The 17499-nt window shown below is 40.1% G+C and overlaps 1 protein-coding gene across 1 annotated transcript in view; it reads left to right on the top strand.

Moving 5' to 3' along the window:
• Nucleotides 1-17499, top strand: part of vav2 (vav 2 guanine nucleotide exchange factor) — a 191978-nt gene that overhangs the window by 55541 nt on the left and 118938 nt on the right. The window contains exon 2 of the mRNA XM_079586009.1: nucleotides 1967-2083. Within this exon, the coding sequence (XP_079442135.1) occupies nucleotides 1967-2083 (117 nt within the window). The remainder of the gene's footprint in view (nucleotides 1-1966; nucleotides 2084-17499) is intronic.

The following is a 17499-nucleotide window of genomic DNA, read 5'->3' as shown; positions in this document are numbered from 1 at the left end:
GCGGTTTAAAAGGCGATTTTAAATCGTTTAATTACAGTATGCAGCGACAACTCATTTCACTATATGCACATGCTTTCTAAGAGCGTGCACACATGAAGCCGAGAACTGAACGGAGTGCTTTTTGCCGACTAATTGGGGTTAAACACACATACTTATATATCAAAGTGATGTCTTTGCAAGTCAACACAGTCATTCACATGTATGTCTTAAGTGAACTTAAACAGAAACCGCACAAGTATATTGGATCAATGAAGTTGGCCTTAAAGTGACAGCATCCAAATTTACCTGCTGTTGTTATTCATGTTAACCAAACAACAAAAAAGAGAAAATCTCTTACTGCTTTTGACTAAATCACTTTTGTAAATTTAATAAGACTATTTAATTTACACAGTGAATACAATGCAGTGTTTTTTTTTAAACATTTGATTACTTTATACAATTGATGTAGTATTTCTTATGAAAGTTTTTCAGGTAGTCCTCTTTCATTTGTCTTTTCTCTATTGTAGTTTGTTTTCCTATATGCTTGTAATTAAGTTTATTTGTTCTTTCTTTATCACGGTTTACTTGTCTTCGGTAAGCTTGAGCTTTTTTCCACTTAGGCGAGTTGGCCTATTAGTTTTTTTTTGTGGTATTGAAAATGGTGACAAGAATTTAAAAATGCCAATGGTATCAAAATGTTGATATCATTAAAACCTTATTTAAAACAAAAATAACTATATCCTGATAACTATATCTGGTTATATTGAAATAAAATTACTTGTGTGGTGATATAAGATTTTGGTCATATCGCCCATCCCTACTGACAACTAACGCTCATTAACCGTTATCCGGCAAGATTGTGTGTTAAATTAGAATTAAATTAAATGAGAATGGATACTTATTGACTTAAAGCTCTCATTAGGGCTTGTTATAAAAGTGGCATCATGACTGCAAAAATTTCATCTGGTTTGTGTTCTAAGGATGGTTATCTCCATTGTACTGACTTTAATGTGACAAATAGGCCTCCATTGTCCCACATTATACAAGAAACAGAGCTGCTAGTGGTGCGTTCACAATAGGGGTTGTGATTCCTGCTGAATAATAGCTTGTAATATCTCTGGTTTACAGCCTCCTTCATTCCTGAATCATTACTAGTATAGAACGCAATACTATTCGCCTTAAATGTGTTGCGAACACAGCTACAGTGTACCAGTATTTGTGGAGTTTATTTCCACCGCTGTCTCCATAGAAATGCGATCCCATGCACATAATTGAATTATATCTGCATGAATTAAACATGATACATGATTCATTGACATTTGGTGGGTAGAAATAAACAATGACAAAGTTGTTATTGTTTTGTCCCTGTTTGTGTGGTTGTATTGGTTTCACTCTGCTCAAGTCAATTATATTAGACAAATTCTCATTACAAGGAACATTTATGCATGAATTCTCTGAAACAAATAAGGAGCTGAAGCCAGCACTGTGTCATACTCATACTAGCATCAGTGTTACTAATGGTAATGATTGTGCAACGAGAGAAGGATCCAGTCTGCTTTAGAGACCTAAGGACAGAAGGAATAGTAGGTTCGTAGTCTGGTAAGCGAACAGCGACCGGGGTAGATCATACCAGCGGCAATCCGTCAGACTCGTTGGCTTATCTGAACCAAGCCTGGGTCTGGGGATCCAAATCACAGTGTGTGATAAGTGTTTGCTTAATCACTGGAACAGGAAGAAGGAAATGAGCTGACTGTCAATAGGCTCCAGGAAATTAAATATGCTCCACACGCTGCAGAAATGAAATGGCGTCACAGTTCACCATGCCTGTGAAGTGACAGTGTTTTAATGCTATTATATATGGAAATATTTCCATTGGTTTGCAGTTTGCATAAATAAATTTCCATTTGTGTTTATTCCTTTTTTTATAGTCAGGTTGAAATCTTAATAAAACAATCTGACGTTCTTTATTTGTCTCCCTCTTTTCCAGTTTCTGTGTCTGAAGAACATCCGGACATTCCTGAAAGTGTGCCATGATAAGTTCGGCCTGAGGAACAGCGAGCTGTTTGATCCCTTCGATCTGTTTGACGTGAGGGACTTTGGGAAGGTGAGAAGCGGTGGTTTTGCTGAGCATGCAGGCTGTCTGGGACTATTAATCATTTTACACCATCACGTCTCCGCAGCTGAATGACGTTAATGTGTGCACTTTTATGAGAGATTAACCCAAAAGTGGGGCTATTGAGCATCAGCTTTGTTCCACTTCTTACAACTCTCTCACACGCAATCCATTAATGCCGGGGATAATATAAAAGTGTGTGCAATGCCTAATCGGCCCTGTGTGTATTTCTTCCCCCTAGTCTTATCTCCTCCTCTGTGCATTTGAATATTCACATGCACATTTGATCACACACCTCGGGGTCACAAGCGTGCCTGTGTGTGCCAGTGCATATCTGTGGTGCTACCCATATGGTTTGTGTGTGTGTGTGTTTATGCATGTTTCCAAGGATTTCAACAGTACTTGTTTGATGTGACTGATGATTTTATTGATTTAGTGGTAAGTTGTGTTGGAGGATCTGGTAACTATTCACAGTACCATCTAGCCCAGCTATGTGGCCTGTTGGGAATCCCTGGACCTCAGTTTAAGAAAAACCTTTGAAGTAGGCATATGTGAATCAATGAAAATTGCAGGCAGGCAACCCCCATTATGGGTTTTGCTGTATTCCTGCTCGATTTCATAGTGTCCCAGCTATTTCCACATCCTTAAAAGGCATCTTACGGATTTCGTACTGTCGATAGCTCTGTCAGAGCTTTCTCTAGTGCATAAGTGCGCTTATGCTGACTTTGCTCTGACGGTCATCCAAGTATTGGAGAAAATGTAATGTCCTTAAGAACAACTGAACCCTGATCCTTATATCACTATGGCAGTTTAGTCAATTCTCTAACCTCCATGATAGAAGCTCATTGTTAATTCTGTTTCTTCATGCTAAGTCAGCTTGATGTCTACCGTTTATATTGGATATGAGTTTTTCTTCATTGTTAGTACGGTTTTAATAGTGAAATATTGGTATAGAATATTAGTGGAAAAAAGTGCTGTGAAAGTGCTAATTACTAAAAGTAAAGAGAAAACAAACCTCGTAATATTGATCATGTGAGTTGCGTGAATTGTTTGGACTTCATGGAGTAGGCTATTTACAGGTGCAAAGCACTTGTTCGACCATTGAAACGTTTGGTTCTGGTTAATTACCGCTCATCAAGCGTGTCTGGGCATTTGTAGTGTTGTGCAGTCAGAAAAGAAAGCAGCAGCAAGACGGAGAGAGTGTTTTGAAGTCTCAAAGGGAGGGGCCTAGACAGCGAGATTAAGCCTTTGCCAGACTGTGAGCTTTAATGGATAATGTGGAAGACGGTGAGTGAGAGTCAATGAGTGCACGGAAAACAATATTAAAACCCTCGAGCAGTCGGAATCAATCACATACACCCTCCACATGTCAATGTGTAAATTGTGTTTGTTTCGACTCGAAGGTGACGGGCTTGTCCCATCATTGATTCTCTATTAAGGGCAAGCAGCGCATTATAATATATTGAAGTAGGCAGCTTGATGTCATTGCGCCATACATGCAAATCGTCCACCTCCTTTTAAATGAAGAGACACGAAAGCTTCTCGAGCTTTAGAGCTGAAGGATAGAAAGCATTTTTAATCTTTCAATAGCACATACATTGTTGAACTTTCACCTCGGGCAGTAATATATCTCCCTGGCCTGTCAAGCTCAGGGTGTCTTTAATTGGAGTGGAGAGTCTCAGTCCTTTGTGTCCTTGCAGTTGGTGGGATGGTTGACGCCTTTTTAGGGATGGCGATTTGTTGTCAACCTGTGTGTGTGTGTGTGTGTGTGTGTGTGTGTGTGTGTATATAAATATATATTTTTTTTTGATTGCTGAATAATTTGAAAATGAATAAAAAAATACATCTGTAAAATAAACAGACTTAGTTCACATATCGCGTCTAAAACGCTTGAATGGCACGGCTGTGCCACTGTTTCCTTCTTTCCTGGCGTGGCGTCTGTTGTTGCTAAACTGCCAAACTTCAGCTTATATATCGGTCAACCACTAATGACGATATGTGTTGTTGTCTGTTTTTAGTGTTGTCATTCTAATGCTTGATCCCTCCTAATCCTAACAGTGCATTGAATTACTCGTTTCCTGATTTGTTTAAGAAGGGAGCACAAATCTGTCTGTTTAGTGTGAATATTTCGTATCTGCATGCTCTCTATTCATCAGCACGTCGTTAAATTTACCTGGGTGGAGCAGCAAAGGAGACACCTGTCCCCTCCTGATGCTTTAGGTAATTGCCTCTCTTCCCTTTCTCCATCTCACTGCTTTTAGGCCTTTTAAACAGATGGTTCACCCCCACATCTCTTACTAAACTCGCCACAGCGCTCCTGTCAGCACTCTGATGTTTCATGCCCTCCTTTATCCCATCAGCCCATGGGACGCATACGTACGACAATCACAGATGGACCCAGATTCTCCTTAACGTTCCATATTCATCATTACTCATAAACGCAAAGCTCTCTGGGCTTTGCTTTTAATATGGCATTCAAACCGAACTGCTTCTGTCTTTCCCCTCCCTAATTGGATCTGAATATGCAGTTGTTATCATTTAAATGAACACCACAATAATTTTGGTTCACATCTTTGTGACAATTAGCGTGATAACACTCCACCTGTTCACAGCCTATTTATAGCTTTGTGATTTTGTAGTGTGTGAATCAGACAGGTTGAAAACTATTTCGATTATTTGGTGCTAGATCTTTACTCAATTGACCCGCCGCAGGCCAGTTCTGACATGGGTGTTCTACAAAATCTTATTGACTTAACTCTTTTGTTTAGTGTTGTAATAATTAGCTATACCTCGTTTTTATTCAAAGACCTCTCAGGGGGCTCATGTGGGCGTGCTTTAAATTAACAGCCAGTTCATCTGGGGGCAGGATCAGTAAAATAGCTTCTTGATTGACACCACTGGGGCCCGTTGGAGACCTCTGGGAGGTAAATATTTTTTACATAAGATTAAATAAGAACAAAGGCCAATACTTTTTTTGCAAAGATTCAGTGAGTTTTTTTCCCCCCAGTTAAATATTTCAATTAATTTTTTGTGGTCTGTAAAGGAAAATCATATTTTTGTTACCATTTATAAAATGTATCCTATCATATAGAAATACAGAATAACATCATATTAATTTAAAGAATATTTGTATGTAATAATTTTGTAATTTTTGTACAATATAAAAAATCACAGAGCTATTTATTTGACCTGCAAAAAGATAAAACAAATGTTTTATATAAAATATCAGCATTTAAGGCTAAAAAGTAAGTTACACTTTCCCTTTTTGTGCAGAAAATGTATTTTGAGTTATTTGTTGACTACCCCTCCCGTTTTCTGTCTAATCTACCAAACAAATACTTTTCTTTTGAATGCACAATTACAATTCAGAGACCTATTGTACTTACTCTCACCATGTGCATAATTTCCCTCTCCTCTCCTCTCCTCTTTAAATCTTGTCTCAAAAATAGCTGGTTGCCAGGCACTCTGTACTGCAGCAAAGCGCTGCTCAAATACCTGTAACGCCCTGCTTTGCAAAAGTTGCTAAGGAACAATGGTGACATTAAAGAATAGACTCTCTGTAAAGGTTATTGCGGTGGTTTGAATTGCAGTTTTAATGCCATGGACCCAAGATGAGGCTGCACTGACACATTTGAGAGTTGGCTGAGCTTTTGTTAGGCTGGCCTGCTTTTATTTTTCATCAGTGGTGAGGTCAGTGCCCCCTTGACCTAAACAAGTTTGATACATATTGAAAAAATGAAAAACATCTGCTAAAGTACATGTCTTCTGATGTTAAATGTTTAGAAAAGTATTAGGGAGGTTGTTTTTGTTGCTAGCTAAGAACATGATTCCTTTGTATCCATTTGATATGTTTAAACAGTGAAAATTTTCTCTTTAGACAAACTGCTTCAGCTTAGTTTGGGATTAGCCCTAAGTACTTTCAGTAGCAAATTGCTTTTTCGGAAATCAATCTGGTTCTGAAAGTTTCTCTTCCATCTCCAAAGGCATCCTGTTGTGAATTAAATGATATTGAGACAATAAAATTTATAGGCAATGTTTGCCATTGTTGTGGGAAGCAATTCCGCCCAACTTAGATCATTAAAGTGAATGTTCCTGAATGCAAGGAGCTCTCCTCCTCACACAAGTGACATGTGCCTCTGTATCCCTGTCACATGCCTTTCCCCAGCGACTCCTGTCCATCAGGAGCAAGGCTGCATGTTTTAACATAAAGCTGCTAACACAATCAATTATTCATTCAAAACGCCTCACTCTTGATGATAATTCTTCTGCTATGAATAATTGAAGGGAAGTACCTGCTTCACTTTGGACCTTACCCTTGCCTCTCCCTCCCTCAAAATGCCTCATTAGCTCTTACCTTGTTATTGTGGTACCTGTTGAAACAGGTGGTTGTCAGCCGTCATTCGTCTACTGACAGCCATACTAATCGACTGTGGTATTCTTTTGTTCTCTCTCGTAACAATTAACATTCCCATCATGAGTTTAGCTAAAGTTTACCAAAGATGTATCTCAGGATATCTCATTAACAGTAGACCTGCACGATTAATCGTTAAAAGATCTCGATTCAAACATCCACATGGTCTTATTCTTAAATGAAATGACAACGATTCGCCTGTGTCTATTAAACCTTTGACAAGTACGATCACAGCGAAACATTCAAATCTGCGTTGCCGCTGCTTCTAATACAGAGAGAGAAGTTATGAAACAGCTTCACAAATAGTATTTTTAACTGCACAATATAATTTATTTCTGTCTTACAATAATTTAAATTATCACTAAGTACTGGGTTAATAGTTTGGATATAAACGCTGATGTCTATGGTAGCGATCAAAATATATTTATTCGTATATAGTACCTGTCGTACTTTTATATTATATTTTACCTTTATTTTTTAATTTATATATATATATTTAAATTATATACGTTTGATTAATATTGCTTTTTATTTTTCATTTGCTATATTTGTTAATTGAGGATTTGTGAAGAGGGAGGAACACAATCAGGAACTGATGCAAGTCACACTTGCAAACTTGCAATGTCTTTTTCTCTCCAGTAAAGGCAGAACTACCCCGACTACATCTGTTTTCTACTGTCAGCTATTATGTCAACAATAAGTACAACATCCAATTTTAGTCAGCACCTGAGCTACACACATGTAATAAGCTCCGCTGTGTTTCCAGCACAAAAGCAAAATGGGAGCAATATTTCATAAATCTGCCGAGACTGTTTTTCCAGAATCAGCTCTTCGTTATTCTGGTGATCTTGTTCTCTGACAGGAGGTGATGACAGGCAGCAGCGTTTAATTCTGCAGGAAGGAAAGTGATGAACTGCTGAACGCATTACATGCAGAGACCTGAAAGCGCCCTGCACAATAAAATCTACATTGTGGAAATAATTGCAGCTCTTTTGTCTTCCCTTTGAGAGTGTAACTCTGGCAGAACCGCACAATGGCCTCTGCCGGGTTTCTGTTTCAAAATTCTCTGCACATTGTCTCGCCGCAGAGTCCAAAACGCAGTCAGATGTGGTGCAAAGAGTGAGAGAAAAGGGAAAGTGAGGGAGTTTTTAATGTGCTGGCTGGTCTACGCAAAGCACTTTGGATGTCTCCGGTGTGCCATGGCAGTAAAGAGGAGTCATCCAGGAAGAGCAGCTTCCCTCCAGGAAGTACTTCCACATTCAGCTCCAGCCGTGAGCAGCTTGCAGAGCACTCTCATTATTTTTCTTTCTCCTTCTGTCCTGCTCCGTTTCTCTCGCCCTTTAGTTTGCTGCAAACCTAAAGGAATTCCTCTGACAGACAGGTACATTTTTTTGAGTTCATGAGCATGAATAGATAAACCTTGAAAGTGCATGTAGCGTATTTGTCCTTCTCCATAAACTCGAAAGAATAAGAGTCTAAAGCCTAGGTATATGTGGGTAATAAGTTGTGCTCAAGCTGACCTCTCTGCCCTAAAGCCCAACGAAGGTGTAAACAAGAACACTGCGATCCATGTTAATCTTTTATAAATGACTTGGGCAGTGAATAGCCTTGCAATGACCCCACCACAGAGGGATTTCAGAGCTCCGGATGCTATGTATTAAAGTCTCAGAGGTCAGGAAAAAATGTACTTTAGCCTTATCCTATGTTGGTACTAAATCAACAAAAGATTCATCATGATTCAAGCTGTGATTGGCTGAGCAGTTTCAAGGTCATGAAAAGTGTCTGATATGGTGCATCATCTAATTCAGTTATTCCAACCAAACGTATGCTAAGCCTAGTCCAGATTTGCAGGCAAAAGAGCAAATACATAGCGATGAATCTGACCATTTAGGAGTTCGCTTTTAACATTCTCTTTGGTGAAACACTAGCATAAGCAACCAAAGAAGTTAAAATAATCAACTTGTGTAAATGTCAGTGGGTGTACATCCTCTGGTGCCCATTAAAAGGCACTGTCTGCTTCTCTCTCTCTCTCTCTTTCCCTCTTGCAGTCGAACTAATCAGGAACTCTGCTGCACAAAGCCTGCTGTGCCACTCTGGGTTTCAGGCTACTAAAAGCCATAAAAGTCGACCACAAGTGGATCTAATCTGCTCTCATATTCCCTATCAAAGACTTGTGATATGTAAATTGGAACTAATGCATTACATGTACATCTATTACTCCTTTGCATGTTTATTATAGGAAGAAGACAGAAGCCTGGGCTCCTTTTTGCAGGAGTCCTGTCATAGTGCCTGGTAATGTAGATAATCCATTATTCTGACATTGTCTGGGGTTTACCATGAATTTCTCCATGTCTTTTTGTTTTTGTTTTCAACGTTTCTTTTTACTTTATCACAGCATAAGAGTTCAACAGCGACCACCCAATCCTATAAAGCATTGTGACTTCGTGAAGTCCTACACTTTCAAACAACAACCACTTTTTCAACGGCTTTAGTTCCGAAAGTGTTTTTCTCATTCTTTTTTTCCCATAGGAATTTTAAAAAATAACTCTTTAAGAGTTTAAAGCTATGTACCAAGCCAACCAGCTATGATCTGAATCAAATCATTATAAACTTTGTTATGGGGGAAAAAATATTTAAAAATTAGACCAAAAGACAACAGGAAAAAGCAACAAATCCACAATGCTAGGTTTCTTTTCCATTAATTTTGAACAGACAGTAGTGCAAATAGCAGCCAACATACAGCCAGGTAATATTTGCCAACTGATAACTTCATTATAAAAAATAAAAACCCTTTCATGTTGTGCTGTATCGTGCATTGAATTTAAACTGCGAATATAGTTGTCCCATAGGCCATATTTTTATGTCTGTGGCTGTGGCAAACAAAAGACTCAATAAACTCCAAAACTGAAGGCTCTTTTCATGAAAATACTACAAAATAAATAATAACAAGGATTGTTTCAGTTATTTTGGCCTTGGGCTGATGCAAAATAAAAGGCAATACAGAACTAAAAAAAACATCTTGCTATGTTAAAATACAAGATACTACATTTTTTTTTATATGAAAACTGTGCCTTTTGACCAATGTATCGCATTTTGTGATTAACTGCAAGGTCATTATGCACCCCTTAAAAGCTATTCAAGATGTATTCTGTTTAAAATGTTTTCTTCAATTAGATCAGTTTGTCCACATTATCAGTAGTGTTAAGGCCTGGGTATAGCCTACTTAATTTTACACGTTCTGTTCTGTTTCGCTCACAGTTGAGTGCCCAAGCCTTTCAAAGTATACTCCTTTGTCCGTGAGCGCAGAAAGATGCATTCGGCGCGTGCGCACTACTCGCCATTCCTTGGGTTGGTGCATAGATAGTCTCTTCTTCAGCTCTTTTTTTTTCTTTTGTGGTGGTTAGCAAACAGCGTTGCATTACCGATCACGCCCTCTTCTGGATTGTAGTGTGGATCGCCTGTGTTTGCCGTTTAACTGCAGGCACATAAAAATCAATTCCTCTATGGATGGCGAAAATGAATGGGATTTTTACTTCTGGAACCTGACTGTTGCACTTTATTGGCTTGTATATGAACATGTATACATATTTGCCATACACTTGAACTATATACAGTATGATATTTTATACTAGTTTTATATTGTATCATTGTTTTTTATTTGATTGTATAATTCACAGTGCTACATCAGAATCAGATAGGTTACTATTGTGCTCTGTTCAGGGGATTTTTTTGAGGTTTCTCTCAAGCTTTTCTCTTCATGGCACTGGGTAATTTGATATGGATGATAAATGTCTTCTCTTTCTCTTTGACTTATTGAATCTTGAAGATGCCCTGCCAGGTGGTGCGAGACCTCATGCTGTGGGTGCTAAACTATGTCCCACCCTTCTCCACACTGTTCATTTCTCACCCGTAGGTTTGCCCTGCTAGGTAGCAATAATAACCACTGACTGCTAAGCTGTGTTAGGGAAAACTGGCACAAAGAACCGTGTAAGCACCTGTGTCCCACAGCGCTCTTCAACTGCATACTCAAGTCCTGTAGGTCAACCGCATTGCTTCACAAGCTCAGAGGAAACTAGTGTTGTTTGATTTTTGTTGTTGTTGTTGGTGGTTTGTTTTTTAATGATCTTAGTTAAGCTTTGAATTTTGAAAATAGATAGACAAATATTATAATTCTGACAGATAAGATGAGCTAAGAATTCTTTTTATGTAATGGCTGATATTATTTCCAATAAATTACCAATATTCTACATTTAATTGAGAGAATTTATGAATAACAACATTATAATGTACAATATGAAAAATATGTATTCATTTTAAGATTTGTTAAAGATTACATTTTACCTATGTTATTAAATTTAGTGTTTAACATTTTTTTAAAGACAATATGGACATACCGATAAAAAAAAAAAATCTTGAATATTGGCAGATAACCAATGTGGTATGGATTTTAGATCAACACAGAAAGGTATTTGATGTCTGCAAAATATCCAAAAAGGTATATATTCTATTGTCAAAATCCATTGCCTATGCTTTGACTGGAAGTTAGGTGTTGGACTGCAGGCCTTCACTTTGTGAGTGGCAAGGCAGAATGGTAGATTTTTCGGTTCTGTTCATTTCTTTGTCCCTTTTCGGATGAAAAAGATCTAGAATAATTGGTTTTTAGCAGGCTAACTTTTGATTACTGCTGTTTTCTTGTCACACTGTTTTTTTTCTTCTTCCCATTTCTTTTTGTTCTTTGGTTGAAGATTACAGGGAAACAGAGAGAGCAGTGGTACCAGAGAAGGAAATATAGACTGTAACGCAGATACAACCACACAAAAGATTACTTTCACAGCTTTAGATTTGGACATGTTATGATTCCCTACTCTTTCATCAAAGAGAGTGGTCTTGGCCAAGGAGGTCTGTGTGCATTGATGCCAATGTATTGAGTAGTGAGGGCCTGATGGTTTGTCTCTGAACTCTCAATTACCTCAGCATGAGAATGAACGGACTGCCTCTTTTTACAGTGTGTGAGCAACATCAAAGACCATTGGAAAGTGGCGGGTGGCCATTGTGCCGCTTGAGGGGCTTGTCGGTCAGAATGCTGGTGTAGCCAGCGGCACTGCAGAGTTTCTTCTCGTGACTTCATGAACCCCCTTTTTTTGTGGATGTATTAACCCTTAACAGGATCCTTTAGACCAGTCACCACTTTGTGAGACCATTCCTAGTCAAGCATACAGACGCCAACACCCTGTCCAGATGGTCAGCCCAGACTGTTTGCTTTTAAATTATTTGAATCTTATTATTTGAGTCTGAATCTGGTAATAATAAAATTATTATTTTTGTAAGATGTTGTCTAAATGAAACCGATACATTACCCTAAAAATTTGTTCATATATGGATCCATATGGATGGGTGGGATATTTTATAAATACATTGTGTACTATTTTGTTTTGTGTCCATTTATTATATCTGTTAAATAAATAGCAATTTTTACAATTACTATTTTCCACAATGTAAAAAGTTCCTGATCGAATCTACAGCATTAAGCAGTGTATGCAAAACTGGACATTGTAACTGAAATAAATTAATTGAATTGAAATCAGAATTTAATCAAATTAAGAGGTTGTGAATCAGAATCAAGTTGAATCGAGTATTGATTCTCAGACCTAGTCAAATCACTAGTAAAATAGCATAAGGATGTTGCTGCTTCACCTTAAAGGTGAACTAAGTAACTTTTGTACCTTAACTGATCAACTTCGGAGTCACTGGAATGGTTATTAGGGCCCAAGCCTTGAAAAGGCGAAGGCCCTATTGTTTTTCTTAGGATTATTAGGGCCCAAGCCTTGAAAAGGCGAAGGCCCTATTGTTTTCCTTCGGATTATTATTTATTATTATTATTATTCTTCTTTATTATTATTATTTTACTACCTTTTGGGCACTTTTGGGGGCCTTAACGTGCTCAAAAACTCTTGAAACTTTGCACAAATGTCAGAACCCGCGGCCATTAGGGCCCGACTGAAGCTGGGACCCGGGCGTGGCAGGGGGGCTCGACAGCGCCCCCTGGAATGGGATTCAAACACTTGTCCGTATATCAAACACGCTTGCATGTAATAATATGAAACTCGGTACACATTTAGATATCATCGGGCCGGACAACTTTCGTGCTCTAAGTTTTACGCCAGCCCAACAGGAAGTCGGCTATTATGGGTTGTATGGAAACACATGTTCTGGCATTTGAAACACTTCTCCAAGAGAATTCATCCGATGACCACGAAACTCGGTGTGCATGAAGCCAAGACATGGAGGATGATAAATTGCGAGGGGATTTTTGATATCTCGAACGGTTTGGCCGTGGTGAGGAAACAAATTAATGGCGAATATTGTAAACAGGAAGTGTGTTATAACATCCTCATACATAAATTGATCTTGATGAAACTTCAGCAGTGTGTTCGCTGTAAGAGGCCGATCACATGGATGTGACTATTGTGAGTCAAAGTTATAGCGCCACCAACTGGCAGCAGGAAGTGTGTCACTTTCAAAATGTCACTTTCGCCACCTTTAGTCAAAAATGGGGTATTAGTTTTACCTACAGTAACAAAAATCGGTATTTATATTTATCTCCCCGAGCCGGACAACTTTCTAATTTACAGTCATTAGCTCCGACCAACAGGAAGTCAGATATTTTGGTTTGAATGTGATTTGATGGGAATTTTGCCAGTCTCTCTCAGTGTCTGTGTGTGTGAGAGAGGAGGGGGGGCTTTATTTTAACCCTTTCTCTGCTGTGTGGGACTTCTCGGGCACTTTTGGGGCCCTTAACGTGCTCGAAAACTCTTGAAACTTTGCACACAGGTCAGAACCTGCGGCCAACAGGGCCGGGCTGAAGCTGGTACCCGGGCGTGGCAGGGGGGCTCAACAGCGCCCCCTTTAACGGGGTCCGAAAACTTGGTCCATATATCAAACTGAATATTGCATGAATTAGTATGAAACTCTGTACACATATAGATCTCATCGGGCCGAACAACTTTCGTGCTCTAAGTTTTACGCCAGCCCAACAGGAAGTCGGCTATTATGGGTTGTATGAAAACGCACGCCCCTGGAATTTGATATACTCCTCCAAGAAATTTAATTTGATCTTCACCAAACTCGGTCAGCATGAAGTCAAGACATTGAGGATGCTAAATTGCGGACGGCTTTTTGATATCTCGAACGGTTTGGCCGTGGCGAGGAAACAAATTTATGGCGAGAAAAGAGAAACACGATGTGTTATAACGTCTTCATACATTAATTGATCTTGATGAAACTTCAGCATTGTGCTCGCTGTAAGAGGCCCATCACATGGATGTAACTAATGTGAGTCAAAGTTATAGCGCCACCAACTGTGACTAAAGTGGTGGGGTTATTTTTACCTACAGTCACAAAACTCGGTCTGTATATTGTGCTTATCGATCCGGACAACTTTCTCATTTACAGTCATTAGCTCCGACCAACAGGAAGTCAGATATTTTGGTTTGAATGTGGTTTTGTCTCTCTCTGACAGAGTTCCCCCTGCCATTCTCTCTCTGTGTGTGTGTGTGTGTGTGGGGGGGGGGGGGGGGGGAGGGAGGGAGGGAGGGCACACTCACAGACAGCCCCCCCTTTTCTGTGTGTGTTTGGAGGGGAGCAGAAAGACTCACACTGATACAAGCTCTAAAGCAGACTTCTTCTCGACAGTCAAAGCGGGGTTACGTTATTTCCTGTCGTGCACAGGAACCCGAAAGGCAACGGGGTGGCGGCTTTTTATATATATATATATATATATATATATATATATATATATATATATATATATATATAAATATAGCTGCAAGCAGCGATGGAGGGCCCAAGCCGGTGGCAGCGCCAGCCCGGTGCCTTTAGTGTAACTAAAGGCACCGGGGTGGCGGTGCCACCGGCTTGGGCCCGTAATCGCTGCTTGCAGCTATATTTATTTATTATTCTTCTTCTTCTTCTTCTTCTTCTTTATTAGGGCCCAAGCCTTGAAAAGGCGAAGGCCCTATTGTTTTCCATGGGATTATTATTTATTCTTCTTCTTTATTATTATTATATTACTACCTTTTGGGCACTTTTGGGGGCCTTAACGTGCTCAAAAACTCTTGAAACTTTGCACAAATGTCAGAACCCGCGGCCATTAGGGCCCGACTGAAGCTGGGACCCGGGCGTGGCAGGGGGGCTCGCCAGCGCCCCCTGGAATGGGATTCAAAAACATGTCCATATCTCAAACACGCTTGCATGTAATAATATGAAACTCGGTACACGTATAGATCTCATCGGGCTGAACAACTTTCGTGCTCTAAGTTTTACGCCAGTCCAACAGGAAGTCGGTTATTATGGGCTGTATGGAAACGCATGTTCTGGCATTTGAAACACTTGTCCTAGAGAATTCATCGGATGACCACGAAACTCGGTGTGCATGAAGTCAAGACATGGAGGATGATAAATTGCGAGGGGATTTTTGATATCTCGAACGGTTTGGCCGTGGCGAGGAAACGGATTTATGGCGAATATTGGAAACAGGAAGTGTGTTATAACATCCTCATACATTAATTGATCTTGATGAAACTTCAGCAGTGTGTTCGTTGTAAGAGGCCGATCGCATGGATGTGACTATTGTGAGTCAAAGTTATAGCGCCACCAACTGGCAGCAGGAAGTGTGTCACTTTCAAAATGCTTTGAATTCACCCTCTTATTTTTACCCGATTTGCTTCAAACTTCATCTGTATAATGTAAACACACGGCAGATGTAGACCTGTGAAAGAATTATTGATATCTTAAATACTGTTGCCATGGCAACGCTTTAAACTTTTATATTCTTTTTGGGTGCATTTGAGGCTCTTAACATGCTTCAAATTGCATGAAACTCAACATGCATATCAGATTTATTAGGTACTAGGCATGTGTGAAGTTTCAGAAACGGGCGTGGTAAGGGGCTCAGTAGCGCCACCTTTAGTCAAAAATGGGGTATTAGTTTTACCTACAGTAACAAAAATCGGTATTTATATTTATCTCCCCGAGCCGGACAACTTTCTAATTTACAGTCATTAAATCCGACCAACAGGAAGTCAGATATTTTGGTTTGAATGTGATTTGATGGGAATTTTTCCAGTCTCTCTCAGTGTCTGTGTGTGTGAGAGAGGAGGGGGGCTTTATTTTAACCCTTTCTCTGCTGTGTGGGACTTCTCGGGCACTTTTGGGGCCCTTAACGTGCTCGAAAACTCTTGAAACTTTGCACACAGGTCAGAACCTGCGGCCATCAGGGCCGGGCTGAAGCTGGTACCCGGGCGTGGCAGGGGAGCTCAACAGCGCCCCCTTGAACGTGGTCCGAAAAACTTGGTCCATATATCAAACACGTTTGCATGTAATAATATGAAACTCGGTACACATATAGATTTAATCGGGCCGAACAACTTTCGTGCTCTAAGTTTTACGCCAGTCCAACAGGAAGTCGGCTATCATGGGCTGTATGAAAATGCATGCCCCTGGAATTTGATATACTCCTCCAAGAAAAATTATCCTATCGCCACCAAACTCGGTCAGCATGAAGTCAAGACATTGAGGACGCTAAATTGCGGACGGATTTTTGATATCTCGAACGGTTTGGCCGTGGCGAGGAAACGAAGTTATGGCGAGAAAAGAAAAACACAATGTGTTATAACGTCTTCATACATTTATTGATCTTGATGAAACTTCAGCAGTGTGTTTGTTGTAAGAGGGCGATCACATGGATGTGACTATTGTGAGTCAAAGTTATAGCGCCACCAACTGGCAGCAGGAAGTGTGTTACTTTCAAGATACTTTTGACTAAAGTGGGTGGGTTATTTTTACCTACAGTCACAAAACTCGGTCTCTATATTGTGCTTATCGATCCGGACAACTTTCTCATTTACAGTCATAAGCTCCGACCAACAGGAAGTCAGATATTTTGGTTTGAATGTGGTTTTGTCTCTCTCTGACAGAGTTCCCCCTGCCATTCTCTGTGTGTGTGTGTGTGTGTGTGTGTGTGTGTGTGTGGGGAGGGAGGGAGGGAGGGCACACACACAGACAGCCCCCCCCCTTTTCTGTGTGTGTTTGGAGGGGAGCAGAAAGACTCACACTGATGCAAGCTCTAAAGCAGACTTCTTCTCGACAGTCAAAGCGGGGTTACGTTATTGCCCGTCGTGCACAGGAACCCGAAAGGCAACGGGGTGGCGGCTTTTTATATATATATATATATATATATATATATATATATATATATATATATATAAATATAAATAAATATAGCTGCAAGCAGCGATGGAGGGCCCAAGCCGGTGGCAGCGCCAGCCCGGTGCCTTTAGTGTAACTAAAGGCACCAGGGTGGCGGTGCCACCGGCTTGGGCCCGTAATCGCTGCTTGCAGCTATATTTATTATTATTATTTTACTACCTTTTGGGCACTTTTGGGGGCCTTATCGTGCTCAAAAACTCTTGAAACTTTGCACAAATGTCAGAACCCGCGGCCATTAGAGCCGCGCTGAAGCTGGGACCCGGGCGTGGCAGGGGGGCTCGGCAGCGCCCCCTGGAATGGGATTCAAAAACATGTCCATATCTCAAACACGCTTGCATGTAATAATATGAAACTCGGTACACATATAGATCTCATCGGGCCGAACAACTTTCGTGCTCTAAGTTTTACGCCAGTCCAACAGGAAGTCGGCTATTATGGGCTGTATGGAAACGCATGTTCTGGCATTTGAAACACTTCTCCCAGAGAATTCATCCGATGACCACGAAACTCGGTGTGCATGAAGTCAAGACATGGAGGATGCTAAATTGCGGACGGATTTTTGATATCTCGAACGGTTTGGCCGTGGCGAGGAAACGAATTTATGATTAAAAAAGGATGCATAAAGTGTGTTATAACTTAGTTATAGTTTTACCTACAGTTACAAAACTCAGCGTGTGTATTGATCTTATCAAGCCAAACAACTTTCTAATTTACAGTCATTAGCTCCGAC

This window comes from Phoxinus phoxinus, assembly GCF_949152265.1.
Source record: "Phoxinus phoxinus genome assembly, chromosome: 17".
NCBI classification, from domain to species: Eukaryota; Metazoa; Chordata; class Actinopteri; order Cypriniformes; family Leuciscidae; genus Phoxinus; species Phoxinus phoxinus.
Note: the sequence above shows the minus strand (reverse complement) of the source record. Positions and strands in the feature narration are given on the sequence as shown.